This window comes from Gobius niger (assembly GCF_951799975.1).
Source record: "Gobius niger genome assembly, chromosome: 7".
Classification (NCBI taxonomy): Eukaryota; Metazoa; Chordata; class Actinopteri; order Gobiiformes; family Gobiidae; genus Gobius; species Gobius niger.
Genome location: NC_136858.1, coordinates 37,252,746 through 37,265,304, shown reverse-complemented (window position 1 = coordinate 37,265,304; position 12,559 = coordinate 37,252,746). Strand labels below are relative to the sequence as shown.

The 12,559-nt window shown below is 38.2% G+C and overlaps 1 protein-coding gene across 1 annotated transcript; it reads right to left on the bottom strand.

Moving 5' to 3' along the window:
- Positions 1 to 301: 301 nt before the first annotated feature.
- On the bottom strand, positions 302 to 2,628 carry LOC306965964 (tripartite motif-containing protein 16-like; the record flags this gene model as incomplete). The annotated part of the gene is made up of 2 exons (XM_079560585.1): positions 302 to 1,259; positions 1,970 to 2,628. The coding sequence occupies 2 exons, from the start codon at positions 2,626 to 2,628 to the stop codon at positions 302 to 304; spliced, it is 1,617 nt and encodes a 538-aa protein (XP_079416711.1).
- Between the last annotated feature and the right edge of the window lie 9,931 nt (positions 2,629 to 12,559).

Sequence of the window (12,559 nt, the reverse complement as noted above, 5' to 3'; positions counted from 1 at the left end):
CTTAGCTTTCAAATGAGGTGTTACACAGGCCTATAGCCAAAGAGGACAGAATGCATTCGGTTTTAGGCGGGTGGTAAGAGGTTACAGCACATCCCTCAACCCGTAACATTCAAAGACCGAACATGCAACAAAATTATAATTTGTGTGGTTTAAATGATAAAAGAAAATCCCACACCTGCACCTGAGCGTGAGTGAGGTGCACAAGATCTATAACTCGATGTATGAAAACCAAATTTTATAACATCCCCTTCCATATTAGTTCAATACAAGGCACAAGGACAACCTCAACCTGTCAAAGCTTCTACTTCAGTTTGGGGAAATGTGCGGTGTCTCCTACGTCCCAGTAAAGCCTGAGCCCAGCGTGGAGCGGCTGAGTGAACGTGGTCTGGACTCTGTGGACCAGGGTCATGGTTTGGTTCTGAACGCTGTAAAACGACAGCGCCCCTGCACCGTGGTCCAGGTAAACCCCGATTCTGGACGAGAGCGGACCAGAGACCTTGGCCTTCGCCGACTTAAAGCAAAACGAATAACGGTTGTGCTTTTTGTCACACTCCAAGGCCCAGGATTTATCGTTGTATCCAAACGCGGTTATGTTCGAGCCTCCTTTCTTCTTGATGTCTCTGTATGAAGCTGCTAAACTGACCCACGACCCGCTCCACTCCACCTCCCAGTAGCAGCGGCCCGTCAGACTCTCTCTGCTCAGGGCCTGACGCCACCCGGTGAACCGGTCCGGATGGTCAGGATAACTCTGAGCTTTCTTCAGTAATGTTGCCATTCTGTCTCCATCGGTCAGTTTCAGTGTGCTGTACGCTGTGTTTGGGTCCAGGGTGATCTCTGTTGAATACTGTAAGAAGTCCTCTCTGGTGGTGGGTTCAGCTGGTGTTCCTCTCAGAGCCAGATTGACGTTGGTCAGTCCCTCCTCCAGACTGAGCTTTAGTTTGTCCCTGAGCTCTGACACGGCTCTGGTCACCTCCTCGAAGCAGCGGCCGGGCCCTGTCTTGATCTGTGAGTCTGTGGACAGTGAAGGACAGAGCTGTAGAGGCTGGTTGTGGTCCGGTGTGTCCAGCTCAGAGATGTTCCTCTTCAGCTCAGTGATGTCCTGCTGCAGTTGGTCCTGAAGCTCTTGGACTTGTTTCAGTTGGGCTTCCTCCTCAGAGCGGATCTGCACCTCCACTTCGGAACGTCTTTTCTCCAGGAGAAGGGCCACCTCTGTGAAGCTGTCCCCACTGCGCTGCACCGCTGTCTGGGCCTCTTCAGGTCTGTCTCTTTGAGCTGGAGGCTCTGGAGCAGCTGTTCCTGCCTCTGGGCTCTCTCCAAGGCTGAGGACACCATGTTGTGGCCCTTGTGTTGTTTCAAAAACTCAACAAAAATGTGACAAAAACTTAACGAAAAAAGTGACAAAAACTCAACCAAAAAAGTGACAAAACCTCAACCAAAAAGTGACAAAAACTCAACCAAAAAGTGACAAAAACTCAACCAAAAAAGTGACAAAACCTCAACCAAAAAGTGACAAAAACTCAACCAAAAAGTGACAAAAACTCAACCAAAATGTGACAAAAACTCAACCAAAAAGTGACAAAAACTCAACCAAAAAAGTGACAAAACCTCAACCAAAAAGTGACAAAAACTCAACCAAAAAGTGACAAAAACTCAACCAAAAAGTGACAAAAACTCAACCAAAAAGTGACAAAAACTCAACCAAAAAGTGACAAAAACTCAACAAAAATGTGACAAAAACTTAACCAAAAAAGTGACAAAAACTCAACCAAAAAAGTGACAAAAACTCAACAAAAATGTGACAAAAACTTAACCAAAAAAGTGACAAAAACTCAACCAAAAAGTGACAAAAACTCAACAAAAATGTGACAAAAACTTAACCAAAAAAGTGACAAAAACTAAACAAAAATGTGACAAAAACTTGTCTGTGAAGCTGTCCCCACTGCGCTGCACCGCTGTCTGGGCAGAGCACCTGATGTCCTGGGCCTCCTGCTGGAGCCTCTTCAGGTCTGTCTCTTTGAGCTGGAGGCTCTGGAGCAGCTGTTCCTGCCTCTGGGCTCTCTCCAAGGCTGAGGACACCATGTCGTGGCCCTTGTGTTGGTCCACAGAGCAGAGGTAGCAGATGAGCTGCTGGTCGGTGCGGCAGAACATCTTCTTCACTTCGTCGTGTTGAGAGCAGATGTTTTCCTGCAGTTTGTCAGAGGGCGCCACCAGCTGGTGTTTCTGCAGCGCTGCAGTTTCATAATGAGGCTGGAGGTGGTCCTCACAGTAGGAGCCCACACACTGCAGACAGGACTTGACGGCCTTCAGCTTCCGCTCAGTGCAGACGTCACAGGGCACATCCTGAGCTCCGGCAGAGCAGCGGTCAGCAGGGGGCGCTGCGAGGCCAGGCTGCTTCAGCTGCTCCACTAAACCTGCTAACATGATGTTTTTGAGCAGCTCTGGCCTGGAGCTGAAGCTCTTTCTGCATTCAGGACAGCTGTAAACACGCTTCTCGTCCTCTTGATCCCAGTGGTTTCCCAAACACTTCATGCAGTAGCTGTGTCCACAGGGAACAGTCACGGGATCATTCAGCAAATCCAAACAGATGGGGCAAGTAAAGGCATCTTGGTCCAGGGCTTTCTGCGCCATGTCTCTCTCGAGGACAGCCACCGAGTTTGACTTTACATTTGAGAGAGAGGGAGAGAGTGTGTGGGAGGGAGAGGAAACAGGAAGAGCCAGGCTGAATGTGGCAGAGGGAGTGGCAGAAAACGACTCAAGCATGTTCATGTTTTCTCACGAGACAAACAAAGGAAACAAATCTTCAAATATAGTTTAGGCAAAGTCTATGTGAAAAGTATAGCTTGTATATGAGATCACTGCAGAAAATCATCAATGTCCAGCAACTGATAGACCGACTTGTGATCAAAAGTCACTTTTAAATTGGAGTGAACAATGAACTTTGGAAACATTAAATGCTCACACTGCAAAAGGTAATTAACTAGATTAGTATAAACATCTCAATTTGAGCATAATAATCCAAATTTTAGTAGGTAAATTGTTGTTGGGCATTTGTCCTGGATTATTTCACTTGTTCTGAGATGTTTCTGACTCGTTTTCATACATTTCGTCCTTATTTCAGGTCATTTTCTTTGCCAATGGGGAAAGAAAATTGGTCTTATCTCATTGGCAATTTTACTTTCTTATTTCAAGCGAGATTTACCCTAGAACTGGTCTGAAATGTCCTCAAACAAGCCAAGTAAACTTGGTCCGATCAGGAAAAGTGTCTAAATGAGTGAAAACCGCTCAAAACAAGATCCATTTCCTCAATTCAAGTCATTTAAGCCAATGCTTGATATTCACTTTTTGCAGTGCAGTTTGCAGGCGACACTTGTGTGCCAATGGCATTGACCGAGAGGAGCCAAGTGTCGGAGAGAGAAGTGTTGAAACCAGACAGGTCGGGTTGGTTCAGCTGCATTCCAGTAAGTACAATGGAAACACATGCAAAAGCTGGGCAGATCTTATCATGCCCGAACACACGGCACGATCACTTCTGTTGGCTAATGCTAAACGTGTCCCGACATGTGTCCGGATTTACAAAATAATGCTTACAGATGATAAGGATTATTATCTGTAAGACAAGCCAACTGTAGAAAACCTGGAGCAATGAATAAAAGTGTAATTTGTAAACATGAATAATGTAGTGATATGTACTTCGAATACCGTAAATTCTCTCATACTGTCCTGTATTCCATTAGCGGCCGGGTCTCCGACAGGGGCCGGGTTCGCGGCTGGCGGAGGCAAATTAAAGCCGGTCTCTAAAACAGGCCGGGGCTTTTATTAGAAACTATAGCAGTAGAAATATTCCCCATGTTATGAATGTGTCTCATACTGGTGTAAATGAAAACTCACGTGCAAGAAGTAACAAACTGAACCCGGGCCGAGGGGGACGCTGCGGAGGAGCTGATCCGAGCGTAACTTTGACACAGATTTAGCCACTTTTCAAACCTCCTGTGACGATATTTGGAAACAGGGAAAACAACAAATGTTGTGTGACCCTCCAGGGTTTTAATAAAGTCTCCATCGCGTCTTCAAAGCACGTCCAGCTGCTCCGTGTGCAGGTCAGTCCCACGCCTCAAAATAACTCCTCCCATCAGCGCGAGCGTCTCGTCTTCTCTCGGGTCAGTCTCATGATCGATCACAAACACAAACGCTCCGTCTAAACTCGCCTTTTACACGAGATAACAACAAATAATCCGGTCCATTAATAAATGAACCTAATATTTTAGGTGCAAATGGACACAAATCTCCTTTTTCTTCGTTTTTCTGGTCGTCCGTTTTGCTCAAATAGAAATAAAGGCCTGTCTCTAATTGTGGCCTGGTTCCAATAAAGGCCTGGTCCTGATGCCCTTGAGTAAATAAAGGCCCGGGCCTGTATTAGAGCATTTACGGTAGTATAAAACATCATGTCATGCTAAAACTAGGTACTTTTTTGAGGACATTGATGCAGATTTTGGCGGAGTTTTGTAGTCTCGCGTGTTAGTATCATTAGACTCTGATTTTGGGGACTTGGATGATCCTGAGTTTGTTCTGGATTTAGACTCATAATGATTTTCTAGTTTTGCCTTTTGCTCGATTTAGTTCTTTACCCTTTTTCCCTGTAATGAGTTTTAATAACAGTGTTTCTGTCCACTTTTAGCCTGTCCTCTGCTCTCTCTGGGAGACGCTCGAATGCCCGGTTAACGCGTTGATGTTCCATTGCAAGCAAACGTTTTGGTGATGTTATATCAGTCTGTTCATGTTTTTCAAAAACCCAGCTCACCCCTCGGCAAGCCTTGACCCGCATGGTCAGGTTTTCTGCGTTAGATTCTCCGGCTGATGCTGGTGTGGTTTTCAGTGTGGCTTTGGCCGAGGCGTCTGGACCGGGCCCGGTCAGGACCTGAGGCAGAGCTGGTGTGACGCTCGGCGTGGCCTTTGCAGAAACCTTGACAAGAACATTAATATGAAAGAAAATATCAAAAACATCCAGGAAAAGTTTGGCTCTGTCCTTCTGGGCTGTGAGCATTTGCAAAGTGCTTTTTAATTAGTGGTGAATAAGTTTGTAAAAGGCGTGTAACAAGTGTAGCCTAAACATCATCTTAAAGGGATATTTCAGGATTTTTGACATAGGGCCTCATTTCCTAGTTAGTTGGAGAGATTTTTTTTTTTTTAATTCATGCAGTTCTTATATTTGAAGAGTTTCGTGGCGCTAGGCTAGTGCAAGGCTAGCGCATGTCTATGGTATCAGCTAGCCTGCATTAAAAACAGTGTGACCCGCTCCACAGAGCACCTGAGGCAAATCACTTATGACACCAGACTAACCATATAAATGTCTGTGTCCATAGAGTCATTTCTAGAGCACTGTTTTTAATACAGGCTAGCTGATACCATAGAAATGCACTAGCCTTGCATTAGCCTAGCGCCACGAAACTCTTCAAATATAAGAACTGCATGAATTACAAAAAGAAAATATCTCCAGAAATCAGCCACACTCTGGATAACGAGGAAATGAGGCCCTATGTCAAAAATCCTGAAATATCCCTTTAATATGCCGCTTTTATGTATTAACCTCTTACCACCCACCGAAACCAAATGCATTCTGTCCTCTTTGGCCATTATATAGGTCTGTGTAACACCTCATTTGAAAGCTAAGACCCACAAAACTGATCTTTTTCCTCGCGTTGTTGCTGTGTTGTGTCACCTTTTGTATGTTTTTTTTTTCTTTCTTTTTTTTTTTCATTTTTGTCACATTTTTGTTGATTTTTTGTCATTTTTTGTTGAATTTTTGTTGAATTTTTGTTGAATTTTTGTCATTTTTTGTTGAATTTTTGTTGATTTTTTGTCACATTTTTGTCACATTTTTGTCACATTTTTGTCACATTTTTGTTGATTTTTTGTCATTTTTTTGTTGAATTTTTGTCATTTTTTGTTGAATTTTAGTTGAATTTTTGTTGAATTTTTGTCACATTTTGGTTGAATTTTTGTTGATTTTTTGTTGAATTTTTGTCACATTTTTGTCACATTTTTGTCACATTTTTGTCATTTTTTGTTGAATTTTTCTGCCATTCTTGTTGATTTTTTGTCATTTTTTTGTTGAATTTTTGTCACATTTTTGTTGATTTTTTGTTGAATTTTTGTTGAATTTTTGTCACATTTTTGTAATTTTTTGTTGAATTTTTGTCACATTTTTGTCATTTTTTTGTTGAATTTTTGTCACATTTTTTGTGGAATTTCTGTCACATTTTTGTTGATTTTTGTGGCTGTTTTGGTGCTTTTTTCCCAAGAAGCTTTTTGATTAGGTTAAAGCCAAACTAGAGAAAATGGGATCCGTTCAGGTGGGAGTTAAGAGGTTAATATCATGCAAAACAACGTGAAAGTATTTTATTCAGAATACAACACTCTGCTTGGACAAAGTTCCATAATATCTTACTAACTACATTTTAATGCAGTATTCAGTCGTCTGAATTTACTAAATGTAAATATTTCAAAGTATTCTCCCCAACACTGACCGTGGTGCAACAGTGAAGCAAAACTACTCATTAGCAACAGTGACCACTTGCTGTACCTTATAGCCAGCAGTGCATCACATGATATGAAGGTTTCTCTGAAAAGGAGATCATCTATAATTTCATACGGCCCTCAGTGTATTTTCTTTGCTCCGCATATGAACGTTAATGAGTGCTCCATCATACGCACTGATTACACAGACATCTTCAAGGACCTGGTTCAGTCCATGGAGAGCAAAGACGTTCCCCACAGTGAGCAGGTATTCAGAACAATGGGAGCATAAATATAACATGACAGTACACCGGGATCAAGGCATGTGTGGTGACAGTATGGAGAGGGATACACGAGTACTCTTCAGCAGCGTCAGGTACCTCTTACCACCCGCCTGAACCAAATGCATGCTGTCCTCTTTGGCCATTATGTAGGTCTGTGTAACACCTCGTTTGAAAGCTAAGACCCACAAAACTGATCTTTTTCCTCGTGTTGTTGCTGTGTTGGGTCACCTTTTTTTTTTTTTTTTGGGTCACATTTTTGTAATTTTTTTTGTTACATTTTTGTCACATTTTTGTTGGATTTTTGTCATTTTTTTGTTGATTTTTAGTTAAATTTTTGTCACTTTTTTGTTGAATTTTTGTTGAATTTTTGTCACATTTTTGTCACATTTTTGTTGAATTTTTGTCACATTTTGGTTTTTATTTTTGTCAAATTTTTGTTGGATTTTTGACCATTTTTGTTGAATTTTTGTCACTTTTTGGTTGAGTTTTTGTCACTTTTTTGTTTAATTTTTTGTCATTTTTTGGTTGAGTTTTTGTCACATTTTTTTTTGAGTTTTTGTCACTTTTTGGTTGAGTTTTTGTCACATTTGTTTTTTGAATTTTTGTCACTTTTTGGTTGAGTTTTTGTCACATTAATGTTGAATTTTTGTCATTTTTTGTCACTTTTTTGATGAATTTTTGGTAGAGTTTTTGTCACATTTTTGTTAAATTTTTGTCACATTTTTGTTGGATTTTTTTCATTTTTTGTCACTTTTTTGATGAATTTTTGGTTGAGTTTTTGTCAATTTTTTTTTTTAGTTTTTGTCACTTTTTTGTTTAATTTTGTCTTTTTTTTGTTTACTTTTTGTCACTTTTTTGATGAATTTTTGGTTGAGTTTTTGTCACTTTTTTTTAATTTTTGTCACTTTTTGGTTGAGTTTTTGTTGATTTTTTGTTGAATTTTTGTCACATTTTTGTCACATTTTTGTCACATTTTTGTTGCGTTTACATCCTTATTTTCTTCTCATTTGTTGTGGCTGTTTTGGTGCTTCTTTCCCCAAGAATCTTTTTGATTCGGGTAAAGCCAAACTGGAGAAAATGTGCTCCGTTCCGGTGGGAGTTAAGGGGTTGAACTAATACTGGATCTTCCACCTTTTGATAACACTTCGAAGTCCTGCTTTAGTTTTGCACCAGCACCAAAGTAAAGGGAGAAAAAAATCGCTAAAGGTCGTTTACTTTCAGGATATTAAATGTCAGCCGGGGGCCTGACGGATCCTGGTACTTTCTTATAATGCAGCCAGCAATTTACTGACAGGTACAAACATACACACACACAAAAAATCCTTATATCCTTATCCTACAGATAAACCCCCAGCAGCTCGGTGCCACTTTATTGCTATTTTTATTGCGTTTTATGACATTTTCTGCGGAGAATCGATTTGAGCTCCCTTGAGACGACCTTTCTTCTCAATTGGCACTACTTACGTCAAACTACGTTCCGGGCGGTCGTGCTCGGTGCTCGGCAGAGGCTTTTCTTCCGCCGCGAGGGCCTCGTTTGGACCGTTTGAGTTCCCAGGCTGAAGGAGCAGAACATCTGGGCCTGGGAGACCTGACACATTTCAGAAGACGCTTTGGAAGTGTCCAGAGTGGTGACGTCCTGCCGGTAAATATGGTAATATGACAGAATGGGGTCAAACCTAGGGCTGCTCGATTATTGAAAAAATAATAATCACGATTATTTTTGTCATAATTGAAATCACGATTATTCAAACGATTATTTGTTGCCTTTAAGAAAAACAGTAAAAAAGTGACAAAAATCCAGCAAAGAAATGACAAAAATCCATCAAAAAAAAGACAAAAATCCATCAAAAAAGACAAAAAACCATCAAAAAAGTGACAAAAATCCAGCAGAAAAAAGACAAAAATCCAGCAAAATAGTGACAAAAATCCAGAAAAAAAAGACAAAAATCCAGAAAAAAAAGACAAAAATCCATCAAAAAAAATGACAAAAATCCATCAAAAAAGTGACAAAAATCCAGCAGAAAAAAGACAAAAATCCATCAAAAAAGTGACAAAAATCCAGCAGAAAAAAGACAAAAATCCAGCAGAAAAAAGACAAAAATCCAGGAAAAAAAGACAAAAATCCATCAAAAAATGACAAAAATCCATAAAAAAAAAGACAAAAATCCATCAAAAAAGTGACAAAAATCCAGCAGAAAAAAGACAAAAATCCAGCAAAAAAGTGACAAAAATCCAGAAAAAAAAGACAAAAATCCATCAAAAAAAATGACAAAAATCCAGAAAAAAAAGACAAAAATCCATCAAAAAAAAGACAAAAATCCATCAAAAAAAATGACAAAAATCCATCAAAAAAAAGACTAAAATCCATCAAAAAAAAGACAAAAATCCATAAAAAAAAAGACAAAAATCCATCAAAAAAAAAAGACAAAAATCCATCAAAAAAAAGACAAAAATCCATCAAAAAAAAGACTAAAACCCATCAAAAAAGTGACTAAAATCCATCAAAAAATGACAAAAATCCATCAAAAAAAAGACAAAAATCCATCAAAAAAGTGACAAAAATCCAGCAGAAAAAAGACAAAAATCCAGGAAAAAAAAGACAAAAATCCAGGAAAAAAATGAAAAAAATCCATCAAAAAAATGAAAAAAATCCATCAAAAAATGACAAAAATCCATCAAAAAAAAGAAAAAAAATCCATCAAAAAAAATGACAAAAATCCATCAAAAAAAAGAAAAAAATCCATCAAAAAAATGACAAAAATCCATCAAAAAAATGACAAAAATCCAGCAAAAAAGTGACAAAAATCCCAAAATTAAAAATTTGAAAAAAAAAAAACATAAAAAAAAAAATTGAAAAAAAAAAACAATCGAAAAATTGAAAAAAAAATTATAATCGATTTTTTGCGATTATGCTAATTTTGTAATCGTTTACTGTTGTAATCGAAATCGTAATCGAATTTCGATTAATTGCACAGCCCTAGTCAAACCACACATCAATTGTGAAAAGAGTCGGGTTTTTTTCATTCAGTTTTTCCACATATTTCACTTATTTACCCTGAACAAATACAGAATCAGCAGGAGGCAACTCGACAGTCAACAATACCAGTGTGGTGGGCACCGAATAGGGATGGGTACATTTTTATACCTGAACAATACTTTTTATGATACCCGTACTAAAACATCTGTCGTCTAGAGCCAAACTTTTCAGGCCACAACCCCCAAAATCCCTATCTGTAATAATTTAAAGAGGGGGTATTCTGCTTTTTTCAGTCCCATAGCACCAGTCTATATCACACTACAATGATGACAAACCTCCTGTTGGTCTGTAAATGCAGTAAATTAGAATAACTGCCATTGTTTAAAATGTCTCTCTCAAAATGGCTGTAGTGAATGTCTTGAAATAGGCCTCTGTCTCTTTAAGAACCTCTGAGCCTTTCCGACACGCCCCCTCCACACGCTGTCTGTGGCATCAGTGGGGAGGGGGTTCTGAACCGAGAGGATCTTTTTCCTCACGTCATCAGATTTTTTTTCCATCATTTTTTTGTTGGCTATTCAACTCATTTTTGTAACTTTTTTGTCATTTTTTTGTCAATTTGTACCACATTTTTTTGTCAAATTTTTAGTCAAATTTTTATCACATTTTTGTCATTTTTTGGTCATTTTTTGCCACATTTTTTTCATTCTTTCGTGAATTTTTTATACATTTTTTGTCACATTTTGGTCATTTTTTGCCATTTTTTTGTATTTTTTAGGTCAAATTTTTATCACATTATTGTCATATTTTTGGTCATATTTTTTTTTCATTTTTTGGTCATTTTTTGGTCAATTTCTTGTGACATTTTTGCCACTTTTTCATCCATTTTTCATCACTTTTTTGTCACATTTCCATCATTGTTTTTGTCTCAGTCTTGTTGCTATTTTCACAGCTTTTTTCCAGAACTTTTTTGGACTGGGGTAAAGCCAAACTGGAGAAAATGTGCTCGGTTCAGGTGGGAGTTAAGGGGTTAATCAAAAGGTGCACCTCTCAGCAAACACATGACATTATTTTTTGTAACTAATAAGGGATACAAAAATGGGCCCATCGTTTGAAGGGCTCATTGAATTGAACGCATCCCAAAATTCGTCTCCCAGTAAAGATTGTGTTTGTGTGAATTCATCATGCAGGCCAGGAGAAGAATGAAAAGAATGAAAAGAAGCTTATTAACTGTTTGGAATGGTCATGGCTTGCTCATAATGTAGAAAGAAAGACATACTGGCTTTAGATACAAAAGAGTGTAGAAGCGACTCGGGCACACGCTGACCCCCACAGCCCCCGAGGCTCAGAGCGGACTCATAATCAAAAGAGAATGGTTTCCAGGCAGAATTGAATAAAGGAACTGATAAGTCAATAGTTTCTTGATGATCTTGATGTCGGACCAGGATCAATAATCGTTACGACCAAAAAGACACGTACAATGAGCTTCGAGCACAATGTCTTTTGTTTCAGCTGGTCGTCTTATTTGAGCCTTTGTGAAGCTCGAACCATTTCAACAGCAATCATACGAGTTGATATTGATGTTTTCAAGCGCCAGTTGGTCAGTGCTTTATTATCACAGGAGGTCGGCCTTTGGGGTTTGCAAGTCGATATCGTCGGAAACTTCTTAACCTCTTAACACAAACCTGAACATGTTTTCTCCCGTTCTCCAAATTCTCCAAATCTGAAAGCTTCTTCAAAATAGCGACAAAAAACGAGAAGAAAATGAGGATGTAAAAAAGTGACAAAAATCCAGAAAAAAGTGACAAAAATCCAGCAAAAAAAATACTAAAATCCAGCAAAAAAGTGACAAAAATTCAGCAAAAAAGTGACAAAAATTCAGCCAAAAAAAAGACAAAAATCCAGCAAAAAAGTGACAAAAATCCAGCAAAAAAGCAACAAAAATCCAGCAATAAAGTGACAAAAATTCAGCAAAAAAAGACAAAAATCCTGAAAAAATGACAAAAATCCAGCAAAAAAAAGACAAAAATCCAGAAAAAAAGTGACAAAAATTCAGCAAAAAAGCAACAAAAATCCAGCAAAAAAGCAACAAAAATCCAGCAAAAAAGTGACAAAAATTCAGCAAAAAAGCAACAAAAATCCAGCAAAAAAGCAACAAAAATCCAGCAAAAAAAGACAAAAATCCAGCAATAAAGTGACAAAAATTCAGCAAAAAAAGACAAAAATCCTGAAAAAATGACAAAAATCCAGCAAAAAAAAAGACAAAAATCCAGGAAAAAAGACAAAAATCCAGAAAAAAAGCAACAAAAATCCAGCAAAAAAGTGACAAAAATCCAGCAAAAAAGCAACAAAAATCCAGCAATACAGTGACAAAAATCCAGCAATACAGTGACAAAAATCCAGCAAAAAAAAAGACAAAAATCCAGAAAAAATGACAAAAATCCAGCAAAAAAAGACAAAAATCCAGAAAAAAAAGACAAAAATCCAGGAAAAAAAAGACAAAAATCCAGCAAAAAAGTGACAAAAATCCAGCAAAAAGTGACAAAAATCCAGCAAAAAGTGACAAAAATCCAGCAAAAAAGTGACAAAAATCCAGCAAAAAGTGACAAAAATCCAGCAAAAAGTGACAAAAATCCAGCAAAAAAATTACATAAATCCAGCAAAAAAGTGACAAAAATCCAGCAAAAAAGTGACAAAAATCCAGCAAAAAAGTGACAAAAATCCAGCAAAAAAATTACATAAATCCAGCAAAAAAATGACAGAAATCCAGTTAAAAAATGACAAAAAT